The sequence below is a fragment of the Equus caballus genome, chromosome 11 (assembly GCF_041296265.1).
Source record: "Equus caballus isolate H_3958 breed thoroughbred chromosome 11, TB-T2T, whole genome shotgun sequence".
Lineage (NCBI taxonomy): Eukaryota > Metazoa > Chordata > Mammalia > Perissodactyla > Equidae > Equus > Equus caballus.
This window is the reverse complement of record NC_091694.1, coordinates 6,728,861-6,749,253: the sequence shown is the minus strand read 5'-3', so window position 1 is coordinate 6,749,253 and position 20,393 is coordinate 6,728,861. Positions and strand designations below refer to the sequence as shown.

The following is a 20,393-nucleotide window of genomic DNA, read 5'->3' as shown; positions in this document are numbered from 1 at the left end:
GGGTTCCACTAAGATTAAATTTTAAAACCACTACCCTATATTCATGTCTGTTTTCACCTGCTTTTTGTTTTGTTTTCTTTTTGAGGAAGATTAGCCCTGAGCTAACTGCTGCAAATCCTCCTCTTTTTGCTGAGGAAGACTAGGCCTGAGCTAACATCCATGCCCATCTTTCTCTACTTTATATGTGGGACGCCTTCCACAGCATGGCTTTTGCCAAGCGGTGCCATGTCCGCAGCCGGGATCCGAACCGGCGAACCCGGGACCGCCAAGAAGCGGAACACACACACTTAACCACTACACCACCCGACCAGCCCCTCACCTGCTTTCTAACTATAGTTCAGGGGAGGAGAATGAGCAGTCCCCCACATTCTGTGACTTTTCACGTCTTTACGCATTAAGTGGTCTTCAATTTCCCTTAGTCCCATCCTGCCGCTTCCCTACTATATTCAAAGTACTGGCCTTGCATTGAAAATTCAATTCAGAGAGCCTAGTAATCGGCTTTCCCAACAGGTTTTTGTAAACCCAACATTCCCGGAATTGCCTCAGAACACAATCTATTATTCTGAAGCAGGTACCAAGAAATCTTTACTATTTAAAAGATGTCAGAAAATGTTTAAAGCTGTAGTAGTTTTCCTTTAACATGGACAGGAATCCTGTTGGTTTTTAAATTTGTTGCTGAGTGTATGGAGAGTTTTATTCAAGAATGCAATGTAGGCTGGCCCCATGGTGTAGTGGTTAAGTCCGGCACCCTCTGCTTCGGCAGCCTGGGTTTGGATCCCAGGTTCGGACCTACACCACTTGTCAAGCCACGTTGTGGTGGCAACCCACATACAAACGGAGGAAGACGGGGACAGATATTAGCTCAGGGCTAATCTTCCTCAAGCAAAAAAAAGAGAAAGATTGGCAACAGATGTTAGCTCAGAGCGAATCTTCCTCACCAAAAAAACCCAAAAAACCCCACAATGTACAACTTACTCTAAATAATCTTCTGAAAGTTCTTCACCACTTGTGCCTACTATACTAAGGTAATACAATAGTCTGCCCTACTCCTTGGGAAATACATTTCAAGACCCCCAGTGGATGCCTGAAACCATGGATAGTACTGAACCCTATATATACTACGTTTTTTCCTATACATACATACCTATGATGAAGTTTAATTAATAAATTAGGCACAGTAAGAGATTAACAACAAGAACTAATAATAAAAGAGAATAGTAATATACTGGAGTAAAAGTTGTGTGAGGGGCCGGCCTGGTGGCAGAGCAGTTAAGTTCACGCTTTAGCAGCCCAGGGTTCGCCAGTTCAGATCCTGGGTGCAGACCTATGCAATGCTTAAGAAGCCATGCTGTGGCAGGCATCCCACATATAAAGAAGACGAGGATGGGCATGGATGTTAGCTCAGGGCCAATCTTCCTCAAAAAAAAAAAAAAAAGTTACACGAATGTAGTCTGTCTCTCAAAATATCTTATTGTACTGGACTCACCCTTCTTTTCATGATGATGTTAGACAGAATGCCTATGTGATGAGATGAAGTGAGGTGAACGATGGAGGCATTGTGACATAGCGTTAGACTACTATTGACCTTCTGATGATATGTTAGAAGGAAGATCATTAAGCCATGATGATGCCAATGGTTAGATGTTAGAAGCAGAAGATGGAGATGGCTGGGGTTCCAACAAAGGGATGATTCAAGTCCTGGGCTGGCTGGAGTAAGATTTCCTCATGCTACTCAGAATGGTGCTCCTTTTTAAAACGTATGAATTGTTTATTTCTGGAATTTTTCATTTAATATTTTTGGATTGTGGTTTACTGCAGGTAACTGAAACCATAGAAAGCAAAACCTCGAATAAGGGGGGGACTACTGCAACGAAATTTTAACCAAATACAAAAATATACACTAACATAGCATCTCTCAGCCCTCAAGCATCTGTTTTTGCCTTGAATGTTACCAGCTTTCCCATTACCAGGCAAAGTGTTCTGAATCCCCCATAATTTCAACCTGCCCCAATTTATTCCAGAATACGAGAGGAAAATGAGCAATCTGCATGGCCTCATTATTGGAGTTTACCGAGATTCTGCAATCAAGTTGGAATCAGTCTCTTGTATCAGTGTCTTTCACTGTAATCCAAGACACACGAGGTTGAACCATATGAAACGGCAGATAGCTATTTTTGACCTACAAGAATAGGAATTGCTTATGTTCAACCATAGTTTAATAGATACTCTTAATATTTTCTATTCCTTCCATTTCATTACTAAAAGAAAATGCTGGTCATATGCTTTTGAACTTGGTTAAGACACTGATTAATGAATGGCTCACTGACAAGTATTTCTTTTTTTTTTGAAGATTGGCACCTGAGCTAACATCTATTGCCAATCTTTTTTCTTCTCCTTCTTCTCCCCAAAGCCTCCTAGTACATAGTTGCATATTCTAGTTGTAGGTCCTTCTAGTTGTGCTATGTGGGACGCCACCTCAGCATGGCCTGATGAGCGGTGCCATGTCTGTGCCCAGGATCCAAACCAGTGAAACGCTGAGCCGCCGAAGCAGAGCATGCAAACTTAACCACTTGGCCCCAGGACCTGCCCCAACAAGTATTTCTAATAAGCATTACTTTTCAACCCCAATATCACAGGGTGCCCCTAAGTATATCACTTATGTGTGACTTAACCATACATATTTACACATACACTCTGCATCCATCACTCCTAAAGCCAAATTTAGTACGCATCTGTCCATTCTTTTCTTAGCTGTATCCTTACCAAAAAAAAAAAAAAAAAAAAAAAAAAAGGGCAGAGAAATGCCACTGAGAGACAGCCAAAGGAGTTTATTTTCTCTTAAAACTCATTTGTCATTAAACAAACGAACCAACCGAGGGTCTCAAATATGGAAAATGGCTTTGTCAAGTTCTTGTGTGATCTTTAAGGTAAACAAAATGGTACATACACTCTAAGGTCTGACATGCCCCTCTCAAGTCCTTTTTAATCACTCTGAATTGTAGAAAGGGACAGTGTGATTCATATCTCCCCATTATTTCCTCCTCCTCTCAGACTAAGAGCTGAATAAGATTATGTGGTTGAAGTTTGTCCACTTTCCTCAACTCCACACTGCTATTTCTCTATTTAATAAACAAGCAAAAAACTCCCCTAACTCATCTGTCCTGCTCTCCTAGAAATGAATTTAGCCTCTTTTGCAAAAACTGATGAAATAACATCAAAAAATTTAAAAGGATATTCCCAGAAAACCGTGTGAGAAAATTCCTCCCTTAATATTCCCAACTCTATAAGTTGTGGCAAAGTTAGCTACATAATACACCCTAAAAGTACGAATTGCAAAGAAAACAAATATTACATGACAACTTTTAGACTTTAAACTGTGTCACAAAGGCCACAAGGATGTAGGAAATCCCAAAATGATCTCATACATAGTCACATGTCACTGCTTACAGGGAACTAACACTCCACATTCCAAATAGATTATAAATTCCTAACCTGTGTACATACTCTATTCATGTTCCACTGTGAGGAACTCTTTTCATTAGCTAACCACTATCCAGACCAAAGTTTCATTATACAAAACACATATATTTCTTACTACATCCAGGGCTAACCCTCAAATCACCACCAGATAATGAGAATGCTGAAGCATCTTCTAGATGGGTCCTTTGGTTCTTAAAGTACTGGGGAATCATTAAAATCCTGAGGATTGTTTTTTCTTAAAGACTCATTAGGGCACAATTTAGTATTAAGCATTTATTAAAAAACCTAATGAGACAAAGATTGTATTAGTTTTTTAAATGAATAGAAAGTTCTTGGCCTGGCCTCCAGTTTCTCATTTACATTAAGTGCAAGCCAATCGGTAGAGATTACAGTATTCAGTTGAAGCCTCAGCATCCTACGGCGGAGCCCTTATTTCACACTGGAAATGACTTTTATTTAAAGAGTTCAGTTTGTGAGAGGCATTGTGCTAGGCAGCTAAAACATTATTACCTCATTCAGTCTTCACCATAAGGTGCTTAACTCTTAATTAAGAGTTGTGAGGATGCCTCCCAAAATTGCTTCTCAATTCCATATTGCTTTGAAAATACACTTCTGAGGGTAGGGCCCAGGCATTGGTATTTTTTAGAAGCTCACCAGGGTATTCTAATGCAAAACCACACTCCAGAACCACTATTAGTCACATTTGAAAGCAGGATCATCCTAACTCAAAAATAACCCTCAGCAGCACAGCTGGCCCTCTCCCTTCCACCCTAGCCCCCACAAAGACCTTGGAAAAACTTTCCCATAGGCCTCCCTCAAATCCTGGGATTCCACTGTCTGCTGCCCTCCTAGGGTCACACTCTCCCCATATAACTACATACTTGGACCCAAGCCTCCCATTTCTCCTCAAACTATGTTTACTCCTTCCCATCTTCCATTCAATATCATCTCCTTTAGGTAGAACGATATCAGATTAAAGTAATTCTCATGAAAACATGAAAAACAATGAACCAGTAACTTGACACTCGTATTTCTGAAAAGTTGCTAATACCTCTAGTTTTGGCCTCAAGTAGCTTGTATGAATATGATGGGTGCTTAAGAATAAAAATTCTCTCATATCCTATACAGAACTGTATTCACTTAGATACTACTTGCTACTTTTAGGATATAAACGTGGGGTATTAATGTGAGGGCAGACAGAAAGAGTTTAACTAAATTGTCGGAAAAGTTAACCAAAATGGCAGTATAACTCCCACCATTTGAATCTCCTCTCTCAAGCCAAAAAGGTTAAAATGCAAAAATCACTTTCAGTATTTTCAACAATTCAATTATTTTCAAAGTGTTTTTTAAAAAGTGCTCCATAAATTTTTCCATAGAATATTTGTCTTCTTGGTAGCAACTTTTGTGAAATAGGCTGAGAGCAACAATCAAGGAAAGTTCATTTAAGAACAGAAATAAGGTGAATCTTAAGTAGTTAATACGATGACCCAGCATTAATAAGCTACCCTTTACACACATTTCCCTCTGGCTTTTTAAATTCTACTGAAGTTTTTCTACTGTGAAAGAATTTAAAGTTTCTCTTCTCCCAACATGGCGAAAGCTCAGACATGACATTAGTTAGTAAATTCCTCTGATTAAATAAGAATCCAATTCAAGACTCCTTCTACAATGAAGTTCTCTGGTTTGAATTTTAATCCTAACTTTAATTTTTAGGACACCATGAAATTTCATGATTTAATAGTACCTAGAGCAAGTCAAGGAAAATGTACTTACCTGATCTAAGAATTCTTGGGGGCAGGCCTCCCAGTGTTTCCCAATATCAAGTGTAAAAAGAGGTTGGTAGCACTATGCATATAGGAAAATAAGTTCCAGATGATTCAAGATTAACTCACATACATACAGAGCCAAAAATGTATGAAATTCCTGCTGTCTCAAGCAGCTCATTCACTATAGAAATGGGAAATGTAGAAAAGACCATATTGCTAGATGTGGAGTGAATTAAGTGAGTCACAAGGCTTGATAGTACATGGAGACTTAATCCAAAAAGGCTGCACTGGTAGGCAGTAGGGGTGGGGATTCAGTTTCTTGAGACCCAATACTGGAGAACTCAGTGAAGTGGCATCAGGTAAACCTAACCTCTAGTCCCAGTTTTATAACCACCTAGCTATGTGACAAATAACAACCCTCTGGACATCAGCTTCCTCATTTCTAAAATAGGAGTTAGAATTAGGTAATCTTTGCGTACCTTTCCAGGGCTAATATTCTGTCTGTTCTATTGGTTATCTTCCCCTACACGCTTGAATTTAAAAACTGTAGTGCTTGCATATTTAAGGCTGTATGAATGGCTACTATGCTGATAAACATTTTCTGTCCCTCAACATCTTCAAATAAGGAACAAAATACTCTATTTTAGGTTAGGGAGTTTTTACTCATCAGACAAAGGGAAGGCTAAAATGGTTATAGTTGACCAGCAGAGTCAGCAAAATCAGAACTTCTTCCGAGCTGCATGTACTAACTCACTCTGCCTCAGGTAGTGGTTACAGAACCACAATGTTAGGAGTAAATCCACAACATTGTGACCCAATTTTTTTGCTAGTAAAATTGCATATTTAGAACTGCCTAAGCTTTTTGAACAAAGAAGCTGAAACATCCATTGCTAGTCATTTATATAACTTTGCTATCCTGTTTTTTAATCAGTCTGTCAGAAGTGCAAAGTAGCTTTATTTCTTTCTTGAAATGTTATTTCTAGCGGGCCTATTCATGTCATATTTTTTCCCCTAAGCTTCAACTTTCTATTTAATATTCCTCAAAATAAAGAAAACAGCTCATTTTAAACAAGAAGTTTATTTAAACAACAAGACGCTTGACTTGAAGGGAAAACTATCTAGGATTCATTTCTTTTAGAGTAATTTATCCCTACTTAAAGACAGATTGCCCTACATGTAACAGCTACGTACAAAAAAGTTATAAAATTGTCCTTGGTTTTACAATGATAAATGAAAAACATTAAAATTCTCCAATCGAACAAGGTATGCAAGGATTTTTATGCTGTTCTTTTTTTTTTGTTAAACAGTGAGAGCAAAATAACTTACTGGAATATAAAGATAAGAGCTGAATGAGCATGCCACTAATGGAGAAAGGGGGTATTTTCACAGAACCAGTATTTTTCCCTATCCCATCTCCATTTGATGTCAATTAAAACATACCATTGGCCATTTAGTTTAAAAAAAAAAATGCAATATGCTTGTGCACATACACCAGTTACTTTATGTACAATAAAGGAATGGGGAAGGGGAAAATGAAAGAATAGAGAAAACTATACTGTAGTAGTCAGGACGCGGTGGAACCAAATTGCGGTTTTCTAATTGAGAATGTCTTCTTGGTCTGGAGGAAGAGAGTTCTGGAGTAAAGTAGCAGGTTCCCTTTTTAATAGACACCTCCTGTCTGCTGCTGGAACACATCAATTGTATCTTCATCCTCCATTTCCAACTGGCATAAGAGGAAAAAACATTGAAGGCTACTGATTATTCAGCTCTTAAAATTTATAACTCATCAGAATTTTAAATATCCCGAAAAACTGCACAAGTTCCACCCAGTTCCAGTGTTCATTATTTAAATGTCCCATAGCTTAACATATCATTAGACATTGGTTTAAATAATTTTTGACTTGGTCCTCTTTTTTTATGAAGATTATAGAAAACAGCTTTTTAAGTTAAAAAGCTGAATATGTTCAGGAGTTAAATTACCTCACCTTTAATTATTGAAAATAAGAGTGATGTGTGTAAAGGATCTCACTGCAATGTTATTTAGATGAGGAAGACTGGAAATAACCTAAATATCAATCAATAGAAACCCAAAGAAATATGGTACACTGGTACATGAAATATCACGTAGCTGTTATTAAAGAATAAGTAGATTTACATGTACAGAAACAGAAATATCCCTAAGATACAGTATTTGGCTAAAAAAAAATTTTTCCTAACTAGGTATCAAAACGGCTCATAGTATGATTACATTTGTATTTTTAAAAGTTTGTGTGTGTGTGTGTGTAAATAACATGAATATATCCTTGCCCATGCACAAAACAAGGTCACTTCTATGCAGTAAGGAAAGGGATATGCGCAGAAGAGACTTGTTAAAAAAACTACTTTAAATTTTAAAACGCCACTCACACATTAAGTTTGCAAGGTTCACTACGCACACATATACATAAAACAACTATGGTGATTGTAGGAAGGTCTTGTCTTGGTACATATGGCAACATTGTAACGTAAACAAGCTTTACAGTTTATTATGCTGATCATTACCCTTAAAAATTCTTTCTAAAAACTTGATAATTTTGAAGATAAAACAGTAACCCTGGGCACCTAAAGACAAGAAAGGGAACTGGTTCTAATGTTTAAATATACAAAAGAAGGGCTAAGGCATGAAATATTAATGACCAAGTCTCAATTCCCTCTTTGTAAAATGGAATAGCATTCAGTTATGTGAATTAAATGAATACAAGAAACTACTTAACAGAATGATGGGCACATAATAACACTGCTATTAAAATTAGCTGCTAAGAAGTTCTAATTTATCACAATTCTGCTATTTAATATTGAGAGAAAAACTCTAAAATGAGTCAATTTCTTTCTAAAATAAATTCAATTCCAAATAATACAATGAGTTCAATTCCAAATTCAACTTGAAGATTTTATAATGCAGTTCTGCACAAATCCTCCTTACAGTTTAATATTTGCAGCTTGCACAGTAGACAAACCCCAGAACTTTTTTTGGTGGTAGGTGAGGGCTTCAAAAGACAGAACACACATTCTAGTCATCAGAGTTCAGCATAATGGGTTCTTTTTAGTCTTTAAAAACCATCAAAACATGTCTTCAACCTATTTACTGGAACGTTAAATTTTTTTTTTTTTAAGGATTGGCACCTGAGCTAACAACTGTTGCCAATCTTTTTTTTTTTTTCCCCTGCTTTATCTCCCACCCCCCGCTGCCCGCCCCGTAAACAGTTGTATATCTTAGTTGCCGGTCCTTCTAGTTGTGGGATGTGGAACGCCGCCTCAACGTGGCCTGATGAGCGGTGCCATGTCCACGCCCAGGATCCGAACCCTGGGCCGCCGCAGCGGAGGCGCGAACTTAACCACTCAGCCACGGAGCTGGCCCCTGGAACGTTAAATTTTATAGTGAAAACTTTAGGCGCCTTCAAAGGGTAAAAGAGCTTTTTCTCTCATTCATCAAGAGAATTCAGCTCCTCCTTGTGGCTATATGGTGTAATTGCTTCTTAGAGACTCCCCAATGGAAATTTCTTCAAAATATTCTTCCCTCAAGTACAGGTCACATACATTTCAAATTTTTGAAGATTATCAACAAAACCACAATCTGGTTATGCTGCTTCACTCATATCATACTTATCACTTCCTAGTTTTTATGGAGTGATAAAACAAATTCAAAATACAATGGCTCCAATTTAAATTTGTTATCAAAATATTTTTTCCCAAAACTGGGAGTCTTAATAGAATTTGAGAGGGTAAAAGAAACAAAGACAAAGAGTTTCTGTCATAGAATACAGCCTAGCTGATTCCTTAAAAAGTGACAGAACAGGGCCAGGCTGGTGGCCCACTTCAGCGGCCCAGGGTTCACCAGTTCGGATCCCGGGTGCGGACCTACGTACTGATTATCAAGCCATGCTGTGGCAGGAATCCCACATATAAAATAGGGGAAGATGGGCATGGATGTTAGATCAAGGCCAATCTTCCTCAGCAAAAAGGACTGGTAGCAGATATTAGCTCAGGGCTAATCTTTCTCCAAAAAAAGAGGTGACAGAACTGAAATGATATGTAAAGAGATAAGGGATCAGACAGTGACATCTCTTGCAGAAAGGGTTTAGAAAGCCACCTGTTATCAAGAGCCCTCCCCATCAAACTAAGCTATCAAGAGACCTGCCGTTAGAGCCATTAGTTCCCTTTAGTTAACAAGGATAGGTAAAAGGGACTTCTGCACGAGAACCTAAAATGGTTAGGATCAACAGCCAACCAATCACCTGTGGGGAACCCCAAGTATGATCAAGAACCGCAGCAACAAAAACAAAAGGAAAACAACATTCTGAAGAAACAGGAGTTTTAATTATTTTCTCCAAATAATGCTGGTAATAGGAAAAAAATGGATTAAAGTAACTAAATGACCTATTAGTGTACTAAGTGATAACCAGCTATTTAAAAACCACTGGCATTTCCTGAATCTACTCCTATTTTTTTCTTTCTCTTCTCCTTTGGTCATATATTACATAGCTTTGAACTCTTGTAAAGAACTATATCCCAATGTCAAAGTTCACAAATGAATAAACAAAGCTGTTGAGAATATTACAAAAAACATTCATTTTTCTAGTTAGCAAGAGATTTTTTACCTGTGCAGGTGTGTCTGTTTCATTGATTGGCTGCCCGTCAAATCGGAATCTGATCTGCCTCATTGACAAACCCTGGACAAGAAAGTTCATAGGCACTAAGTATGCAAAGAAACAAGTAAGAACTAAAACCATATGCATATTTAGCCATGAATATATTAAGAGAGACCTAAATAAATGATCATCAATGTTAATATTTCTATGTGGGTAAAAAGATTTGGGGTGATTTTCACTTTCTTAAACTATTATGGATTTTCTTTGGAAAAAGAAAGGTCTTTTTTAAAACAGTATATTGCGTTTGAGACCAGTTACTCTAAGCTTGAATAGATCATACCTTGAGTTAAACAGAACATTTAAATGAGTTAGAAACATACTAAAAGAGGATTTAAAGTAACAGATGCACAAGCAACATTCTTCAATGCATGTTATAGAGCTCCCCAAAGGAAAAAAATAAATCACCCTTAATAATAATGAAAACTGGAAGTCACCTAAAAAGGGGTAATGATTAAAATAAAACCTTGCCTAAAAGCTACCTTACCTTCAGCTCTATCCAAATAGTTCCTACCACATTGGAAGAGTAACCTATGCCCCAACCCAGCACAATGCTAGGCACACCAAAGGCATTCGACAAGTTCTTATCCTTGAGCAGCCAGGGCATTTCCACCAGAACACAAGGCAATGACTGTCCTAAAACCATCCATAAGACCATAGTCCACACCCCAGAACTTCCTGGAACAGCCCAAAAGAAACACCTGCTTTTAAATTTCCTTCTTAGTACTTACCCAAACCTGCAATTATTTATTATCTGTCAACCTCTCACCAGAAAGTAAACTCTAGGAGGGACAGGAACCTAGACTGTCGTGGTTACACTGCACCCCTTCCACATAGTATGTACTAAGTACTGATGAAACAAAATAGACAAAAAGCAGTATCTACCTAACCATGTTTCATTTTCTTTATTTAAAAATAAACCTAAAGCTACTAAGTTGGGGAGAAGCTTTATTACAAAAAGGGAACTTTAAAATTATATTACTAGAGTTTAGTTTCAAGAAATTTTTATATGCATTTAAGGAGATAAATGAGCGTAAACATGCCCTTTCTCCAAACTGGATTCTCATGTTTTACTTATCAAGTATTACCTAGCTGACACAGGGGTGGGGAGAAGGGGAAAGCAGCAAAGCTGTTGGTAACTGCAGCCAAATGAAGACAGGACAGGAAAGTAAAGTATCTTTGGTATGTTGTGAATATGTTAACTTGAAAAATAGCGTTCTAGGAAGCATCTTACAAAACCCACTCCTGTGTCACGCTCAAATCACAAACTATAATTACTGTTACATAAATTCCTTGCTTCAACTGATAAAAGAAAAAATTAAACTGAATTCCTAGGAGTAAAAATATTGAAACAAAGTGCTCAATGAACACTTGTCTAACACCTTTATTCCCTTATTTAACAAGGATTCACTCAATCTGTCTTTAAAACTACTGTTAAGATGAAGATGTTGCTTTCCTGTTAAACTCTAGTCTTTGACACATGCCACTTTCAGACTAGCTCGTCTTGAGGAATACAAGCACTCTCCCACCAGGCAGGTGACATTGATGACCTTAATTCATTCCTCATGACGTTCAAATTTAATTTGCAATTACACAAAGCAACCAAGAACACAATGCCAAGCCATTAATTACTATATTTGCAAACATTCCATGGAAGACTCCTCGCTTCAACAAAATACTAAGCACCTTCTATGTGCAGGGTTCCTCCTTTACTACATCCACTGATATGGTCGTATGGTCTACGGTGTGGCCATTCAAAACAAGGGGAGGTGGGAGCAGGGAGGCAGAGCCATGACAACACAAGCGAATTGTATTCCTTCATTGCCACCTGTTTTTATGATTTTATAAATAAAAGAAAGCTCTTTTATTTATAGAGCATCAAAAGTCCAAAATTCAGGAAACTTGTTTTTAAGATTCCACAAACTATGTAAATTCAATGAATTTACATTAAATGAGCATTTGGGCTCGTCTTCTGTATAAATCTCATCGCTGAGCTTTAGAGTTGTACCTTGGAAGAGTTATATGAGGTTACTTCTTTAGGTCCCCGTTTCATTTCACAAAAATGAATTGGACTAAACCTATGAATCTGTGCTCTCTGAAACCGCCTGATACTCCATGAAATAATCTGTTAGGGTACATCCACATTAGAACGGATATGTTCTCAGTTAGCTGAAAGCTACGTGGCTGATATAAAGTGGGCACACTCAAATTCTACACATGAATGAAAAACTTATTTACAAACCAACCTCTGGAGTTATTAGTATGAATGTCCTCTATCATTTTACAAGCATTTATTGAGCATGTTCTATATGCCAGGTACTGGTCCAGGCTCTAGAGAAACTGAACCAAAATGCCCTATGCTCATGGAATTCACATTGCAGTGGATAAATACAGCCAGCGATCAATGCAAAAAACAGACAAAAGTGAAGGGATTCAGTGATGGGAACAGGGGCACTTTGAGTTATTCAAAGAAGTCTCTGAGGTAGTAACTGAGAAGAGTGGAATAAAATGGTTGAGGGCTCAGCACTATCCAAGAGAAACATGTGAGCCACATACATAATTCTGAATTTTCTAGTTGCCACATTAAAAAGTTAAAAATAGGTAAAATTTGGGGCCGGCCCTGTGGCCAAGTGGTTAAGTTCGCGCACTCCGCTTCGGCGGCCCAGGGTTTCACCAGTTCAAATCCTGGGCGCAGACATGGCACCACTCATCAGGCCATGCTGAGGCGGCGTCCCACATGCCACAACCAGAAGGACCCACGACTAAAAATGCACAACTATGTACCGGGGGGCTTTGGGGAGAAAAAGGAAAAATAAAATCTTTAAAAAAAAAATAGGTAAAATTTTATTAAGATGTTTTAACACATTAAAAATACTATCATTTTGGGGCTGGCCCCATGGCATAGTGCTTAAGTTCAGTGCATTCTGCTTCAGCAGCCAGGTTCAGGGGTTTGGATCCCCAGCATAGACCTATACCACTCATCAGCCTTGCTGTGGCAGTGACCCACAGAGAAAGTAGAGGAAGACTGGCACAGATACTAGGTCAGGGCTAATCTTCCTCAAGCAAAAAAAAACCAAAAAACACCCCTATCATTTCAACATGTAATCAACATTCAACATGAGATATTTTATTTTTCATAGTTTTCAAAACCTGGCATATATTTTACACTTTACAGCACATCATAATTTGGACTATCCACATTTCAAGTGGTAAACAGTCACACGTGGCTTACGGTTACTGTTTTGGACCGCACAGGTTTAGGGAGAAAACACAATTTGCTGATGGATTTTATATGTTATGAAGCACCATCAAGGATGACCCCAAGGTTATGACCTCACTAGATGTAGGATGGTGGTTTACCGAGTGGGAACACCAGAGAAAAAGGTAACTAGTACAATCAACAACTCTCTTTTGCATGTTCAGTTTGAGATGTCTATTAGACATCCACTTCAAACTCCTCCAGAGATAGGATGCCAAGTGAGTTGACTAGAAAGTTAACTATGGGCAGTTAATCTTGATAGGAAATCCTTCGTTAAGAATTGTCAAATGCCAAAAAAAAAAATAGCTATGCAAACTAATTGGATAAATACTCTAGTCTTTTGATAGCCCGTACCTATGCTTTAAAAGCAGGGAATCAGCCCAATTAGGTGATACCTCAACTCCCTCTTCCTTAGAATGAAAGAAACCATTTGAAAAGTAAACAGGAATCTTTTACACTCAAATTCTGATGTTACTCCCAATTTAAGAGGAAAATAGGGATAAATCTCTTTCCAAATTCTTCCTGGATCCTATCTTCAAATCATATCTGCCTTCCAACAGATATGCAGATTTATATTTTTTATGGATTTCCAATGCTTCTTTTCCTTCTAGTGTAAATTAAGAGCGGCCCCAACAAGCTTAGTCAAATATAATCGCAATCTTAAGCCTAATAATTGAAAAAAATTCAAGGAAAATTTTCTTTACACTGGGTAATACATTAAATTTATTTTAACAGCAGGAAAAGTCAAAAAACTTCTTTGGGGCACCTACAAGAAATATGGGAAGTCTCAAATATGACCATTTTAGGTTGGATAGAGAGTATCAATAAATATGTATAGCAAATGTTAACGGTTAAATCTAGCTGATGGCCACATTCAGTGTAAAGTTCTTTCAACTCTGCTCTACATTTGCAAAGTTTTCATAAGTGTTGAAAAATACGATCATTTAAAGCTAACATTTAGTAGTAATTAGAGAAAGGTTAAGCAAGATATGCAGAGAATTTTGTTGAAAACCATCAAGTGTAAGCATGAATTTCTACTTTGTATAAGGTTTTGCTACATAAAACTGCTACAAAATGATTACCCTTTAAAATGCCCCTGTAACCTGAAGGGGCACTAGTGTTCAAATACGGAAGGTGCCAGTGCAAAAATTCTTTGGCACAATGAGTACAAACTTACTAACTGTTAAGAGGATCTCACCAAAATTCTTCAAGGAGTATACTGAAAATCTCATCTTTCTAAGGAAGTATAAGAAAGTTTATGAATGAAGATAAAGAATTACAAGTGTTCTCTTATTACGTTATAAATAAATTGGGAATAAAATAAAGCTTCAAACTCAAAAAGAAGTTTCTATCTTCAGTTTCTTTCAAATGCCCTTAGGTCTCACTGAGGAAGCCCAGGTATCAACTCAAACTCAATTTCCTAACTTCTACAGGGTTAATCCTTACGCTATTTTGAGCCTATTTTTAGGACAGTATGAAATGTAGAGAATTGTTTTGGTCTAAAAGAATGATTTTCCCAACTTTTATATATTATATATTCAGAGCTGAACAAGAAAAATACTCCGCAAGGTTATTATTGGATTAACCCATCTAGGGCCCAGCCTTTTTGTTATACTTGCAAAAGTCATCTTTAAAGTTGCCTTTGTATTGTTACAGACTCAATATCACAGAAAGCTTCTTTGTTTTAAAGCTTGCATTTACCTCCCAGCATCTGTTCACTTCTACTTCCTCTTCTTGATGTCCATTTACTATTTTCTGAGTAAAATGCAAATGTCCCCACAATATAGGAATGTTTATGCTTGGGCAGGAGGTTAAATTTCTTATCTCTACTAATAGTGTAAGAAGAAAATACTAAAATTTTACATGCTTCAAGAAAACTGCAGTGTCCTTAAACTCATTTTATTTGCAAACTGTTTAAAATACTCAAAATAAATTGTTTCGACACAAGACAAATTTTAAATGGATTAAAAAAAGAGCCTGACAAGAAATTTTACCAGGTTCATTCCTATTTTCTTATAAAAATAAAATTATATCCCCTAGGGAACAAACCACATGCTCTGAAAATAACTGATGCATTTCTGGCGCTGGACTAGAATCATATGTATTAATCAAATCATCCTAAGGATTTTCATGAAGAATCAACATACCAAGTGTATAATAAAACTGACAAGTATATAAATGCATATTCGTTCTACCAGATAGTCTATTGTAATATCATGCTAGTCTAGTTTCTATTCCCAAGAAAATAAAGTTTGCTTTTTTAAAATAAGCTTTTTTTCCTTTTCTTCTTGTCCCCGAAGCCCCCCAGGACATAGTGGTATATTCTAGTTGTAGGTCCTTCTAGTTCTACTATGTGGGATGCCGCCTCAGCATGGCTTGATGAGCAGTGCTGGGTCTGCCCAGGATCAGAACCCCAGGCCAGTGAAGCGGAGCACCCGAACTTAACCATTCAGCCACGGGGCCAGCCCCTTAAATAAGTTTTATTCAGTGGAAGTGCACATGTCAGTTCCTCACCTGTCGTTCACAATAGGCTTTCATTAGTTTACTAAGTGGTGTATGCCTCTTAATCTTAAACTGCACCACAGAACCATCCTGCCCCGCCACCTTCAAATTAATATGATCGTTGTTCTCAGTCTTGACTCCTTCCTGTTGAAAGAAAAATAAAAGTATAATTTGAAAAACGTGAAAACCAAACTCCTTTTAAAGCAGTAGCAGCCTAAGTCGCTTCAGAAATCAACAGGTTTCTCATTCTGTATGATAAATGAGCATACAGCTGTTTTCAGGCGCTGAAATCAATCTGAAAGAGAATTCCTGGAGCAACAATACTAAATAACTGTCACAAAAACAGAAAAGCAGCTCACATGCAATACTATCCGTGGCAACAATTGATTTTTAAAGAAGAGTCCCACTTAATTCACTGCAATGCTCTCTTGACTCTGAATTTTCTCAACTGGCATATTTTATATCACTCTCAAAATATATCTTTCCTCTAAAAAGATTAAAAATAAGTGTCTTTTCCCTTTCAAAGTGCTCTAAGTACAGACTGCAAGGAAAAAAACCTAGAGCTTGCAATTCAATACTCATTACAATTCTCTTAAAAAGTTACCAAACTCAGTTTAATAACTTAAATCCCTAACTACATTAAAAAAATCTAATCGAGGAATATCCTTTGATTCTCTCTGAAGCAGCGGTAATAACTGAAACCACTATTAACGTTCGCCTCTACCACGAGCAGCTTCATTTTTGTTTATTTTTAGTTAAGAACTCCTATTCTCCCCTCCCCTTTGTTGTCATGGGTCAAATGCAGTTTTATTCCAAATCTTCCTTGTAGATTTCGACCCAATCTGAAGTTCGCCAGAATCAAGCGTGCAAGGAATTCTGCAGCCCCTAAATCACTTCCGAAGAGAAGGGAGGGGGTGTCACAAAACAAACGTAAAGAAAGTCCCGCGTGCCAGGAAGAAGTGTGTGCCCTCGTCCTCCCGGGAACAGCCTCCCGGTGCCTCCAAACCCGCCTTGAAAAGTTAAGCCCCACAAAGTCTCTGCTCGTACACATGCCTCCAACTTCTCGAAACCGCATGGTCCCCGCAGCTTGGAGGTTCCTTGGCACCCAGGGAGAAGCCCCTGCCCCTGCCCCCTGGGGACCCTGAGGCCACCAAAATGGGGAGTACTCCCCGGGAACCCCCCAGACCCCGGCCTCAAGACGGCCCGTCAGGCATCCGGTTTCCAGCCCATCCGCAGCCCATTGATTCGCCCGAGCCCTCAGCAGGCCAGGGCGGCCGGGACAGGGGTCCCCAGACGCCCGAGACCCCCACCCCCGAGGGGGAAGCCCCGCGCGGAGGAACTCCCCGCTGCCGCGGAGGCGGCAACACCCACCGTGGGGTCCGCGGAGGGTGGGGACACCGCGCGCCCTAACGCCCCTCCTCACGCGCGCCCGGCCGGCCAGGCCCGAGGAGTCCCGCTCGCGGCCGGTGGGCCCGCGGGCGTCCGCGATCCGCCCGCCCAACTCGCGCCCGGCGCGCACTCTGAGGCGGCCGGGGGCGGGGGAGGGCGGCGGGGCCTCCTCCGGCGCGGGAGGGAGGAAGAGGGGAGGGAGGAAAATGGCGCGGAGCGCCGGGCCTGAGCCGCGGCCGGCCCCGCGGGGGGCCCGGGAAGGCGCGGGGAGCCCGCGGCGGGCTCGGGCCGGACCCCAGCCCGCGCCGTGACCCCGGCCGCGCGGCGAGGCGAGGAGGCCGGCGCCGAGCTCACCTTGGGCTTTTCGTCGGCCATGGCGAACGCCGGAGTCTCCTCAGCTGCCGCTTCACAAAAGAGGTACCAGGTCCGCACCGAACGAGCACACAAGCAGCACCAGGAGCGGCAGAAGAAGGAGGCGGCAGCGGTGGAGGAGGGAGAGGGCGCGCGCACGTCGTGCGCTCCCTCCCCCCACCCTGCGTGCGCGAGCACGAGCCTCCGGGGCTCCTCATTGGCTGCCGCCTCGCGGGAGCGCGCAACGCTTACATAACCACCCCCAGCCCCCGCCCCGTGCCGCCTTGGCCTGGGCCCGGCGCCCGCCAGGCCGGCGGGAAGAGCCGCGGACACGCGCACCCGGCCCGCGCGGGGGCGCGCCTGGCTCTGGGCGGGGCTGTATTGTCCTCCTTCTGTGGTGGAGCTTAATCAAAATGGCTTCCAGCTGGTCCTCGGTGGGGAAGAGGAGACTTGAGGCCTAGACGTGAGACACAGGCGAGGGAAGGCAGACTGACTAGACGAGGAACAGGGAGCCTAAATCAAAGCCCCAGCGTAAGGTTTTGGAGAAAACCCTCTTGTTCGGTGGCCCAAATGCAGTTTTCCCCAAGGTTAGAGGAACATCACACTTCCTCTCAGTCAGCCTCTCATCTTTTGGATTTTATAGCTTCAACTTCAACCTGCTTCCCACCAGGCTGTTGCCTCAGTGCAGTGACTACTTCAGTCCTGCTGGTAACCCTGTACTTTGACTAGCTGAGGAAAAATGTTCATCCTTACTCATGGCTTGGCTCCCAACCTCCGAGAGAAAAGAGAATCCATCAGAACTACCCAATATCGGGCTTCCAAACCAATCAATCATTTCCTCTTTCCATCCAATTAAAAAACAGAAGTAGGTCCCTCCTGTCTTAAGAACAATCTGTGCAGTGGATTCCAACCGCTCCTCTCGGGAGGTGTTATTGATCATTTCCTTTGTCCCTGTATTTTCTTCCACTCCTCTGTTGCACAGAAATAGACTCTTTCTCAAGACTCTCTTTCAATTCTATTTCCTTCTTAAGTTATCACCATATCTTTCTCCATTCTTGGCCAAACATCTTGAAAAAATGTCCATGCCAGCTGTCTCCACTCCCTCACCTCCCACTCACTCCTTAATCCTCTGCAATCTGGTGCTGTCCCTGTAGCTCCACTAAACTGCTCTCTACAAGGTCACCACAGACTTATTTGCTGAATCCAGGATGCCTCTCAATTCATCACTCTTCTTGAACTCCCTCCCTGTGACTTTGGGTTGTGACTCTGGCCTGTCCTTAATCCCTTTGCAATTTGTTTCTTCCTCAGCCCTTCCCTTAAAGGTTCCTTGGGTTTTGTTCTAAGACCTTTTTCTCTTATTCTATTCCCTCTCCTGGGATAATTTCACCCACTTCCATGATCATCTATTTGCTAATGATTCTCAAATCTATATTTTTAGTCCAGATCTTTCTCTGAGCTTCCTGCCTTTAAATCCAACTGACTTCTGAACGTGTCCACTTGGATGTCCCAGAGACACTGCAAACTACAAATCTCAACTAAAATTCCTCAGTTTACCTTCCCTAACCTGCCCCTCTCCATCAAGTTCCCAGTTCACTGAAGGGCACACCATTACAACATTGCTCCAAGTCAAAAAGCCAGGGGGCATCCTGGATTCCTTCCTCTCCTTCACACATTCCCCATACAATCAATCTTCAAGTCTTGTCTATCCCACCTTCTAAATACCTACCCAAATCTGTCTACTTCTCTTCAGCCCCTGTCCAGTCTCTGGACTTGGCTGCGTTTGCTGGGCTTCCAGCTGGTCCTCCCTGGGGAAGAGGAGGCTTAAAGCCTTGGATGTAAGACAGACCAAGGGAGGCAGATTGATCTGGGCAGGTAGGGGAATCCTAAATTCAAGTCAGCTCTCCCCAGGGCTACTGCAATAGCCTCCTAACTGATCTTTTTCTTTTAAGGTATGTCCCACTTGTGCCTGAATATTTAAGTGAACCAGTAACGTCTAGGGTGCTGATTTAAGTGCATAATCTTGGGCAGTGTGGCTCTGGGATCCCCCTTTATTAACAAGCTTCCCTGGTGATTCTTAAGCACACTAAAGTCTGAGAACCACAAACCATTCTAAAATAAAAACAAAATAAGTTTCCCCCGCTCCTTGGTTCAGTGGCAACCTTGTGCCCTATAGCATAAACTCCAAAATTCTTGTAAGACCTACAAAGCCCTTTGAGAACTAATCCAAGCTGACCATTCTAGCTCTTTCTCATCGTTTCTCCCAGAAGCCTCTGCTATAGTCATCTTCAAGTACTTGAGGGTCCCGAATGTACCTGTTCTCTCAACTCTAAGCTTTTGCCCTTTGTAGGTACTCAAAGATTCACTGAATGAATGAGTAACTGAAACTATCACCATGTGTAAGTCCTGTGCTAGGCATTGGGCAAAGAAGGGTAGAGAAAGTCCCTGACTCAACTTATAATTCAGTGGGGGTGGAGGTAGGGGGTTAAGTAGGAAACACACAAGAAGTGAAAGGGGAAGAGACCAACTGCCGTGTGTCAGGCACCAAGCGGGGCTTTACTAATATTAGCTCATTTTCTCCTTACATCAACCCTTCAAAGTGAGTGTAGTATTTATTTGCAACTGAGGCTCAAAGGAGTTAAGTAACTTGCCCAATATCACACAGCTGGCAAGTAGTGTTGATTGAGCTCCTACTGCATGCTAGGGGATGAACATGCTGAGTGCTGTCCAGGTACTGTAAAAAAAGAAGAAGAGATGCTATCCTTACTCTCCTGAACCCAGGGCTTCTGTTGCCATCACACACCTTCCCAGCCTTGTAGGACTGCAGAGCCATCAGAGGACTATCAAATATGTCGTGTTAGACTTACCCTCATTGATATGTGAAGGGCTTCCAATAATCAAATGGTTGTTTAGTCGTTAGCTCCTGGGTGACAGGTGTGTCCTACAATATCCCCTCTCTCCAAA

At 40.7% G+C, this 20,393-nt stretch overlaps 1 protein-coding gene across 2 annotated transcripts; it reads right to left on the bottom strand.

The window, feature by feature from the left end:
• Positions 1-6,305: 6,305 nt before the first annotated feature.
• Positions 6,306-17,789, bottom strand: SUMO2 (small ubiquitin like modifier 2). Of its 2 annotated transcripts, XM_023652045.2 has the most exons (4): positions 17,436-17,789; positions 15,705-15,836; positions 9,884-9,955; positions 6,306-6,969 (listed from the first exon to the last, which is right to left on the bottom strand). In XM_023652045.2, the coding sequence occupies exons 1-4, from the start codon at positions 17,454-17,456 to the stop codon at positions 6,907-6,909; spliced, it is 288 nt and encodes a 95-aa protein (XP_023507813.1). In that variant the 5' UTR covers positions 17,457-17,789; the 3' UTR covers positions 6,306-6,906. The 2 variants fall into 2 exon arrangements, with proteins under 2 accessions (XP_023507813.1, XP_023507812.1); XM_023652044.2 differs by lacking the exon at positions 9,884-9,955 and having other exon boundaries at positions 17,436-17,624.
• Between the last annotated feature and the right edge of the window lie 2,604 nt (positions 17,790-20,393).

Coding starts and splice junctions, on each gene's coding strand:
- SUMO2 (XM_023652045.2), bottom strand. CDS start 17,456: ATGGCCGACGAAAAGCCCAAG. Junction 15,837..17,435: donor TGGCCGACGAAAAGCCCAAG/GTGAGCTCGGCG, acceptor TTCTTTCAACAG/GAAGGAGTCAAGACTGAGAA. Junction 9,956..15,704: donor AAGCCTATTGTGAACGACAG/GTGAGGAACTGA, acceptor TTTCTTGTCCAG/GGTTTGTCAATGAGGCAGAT.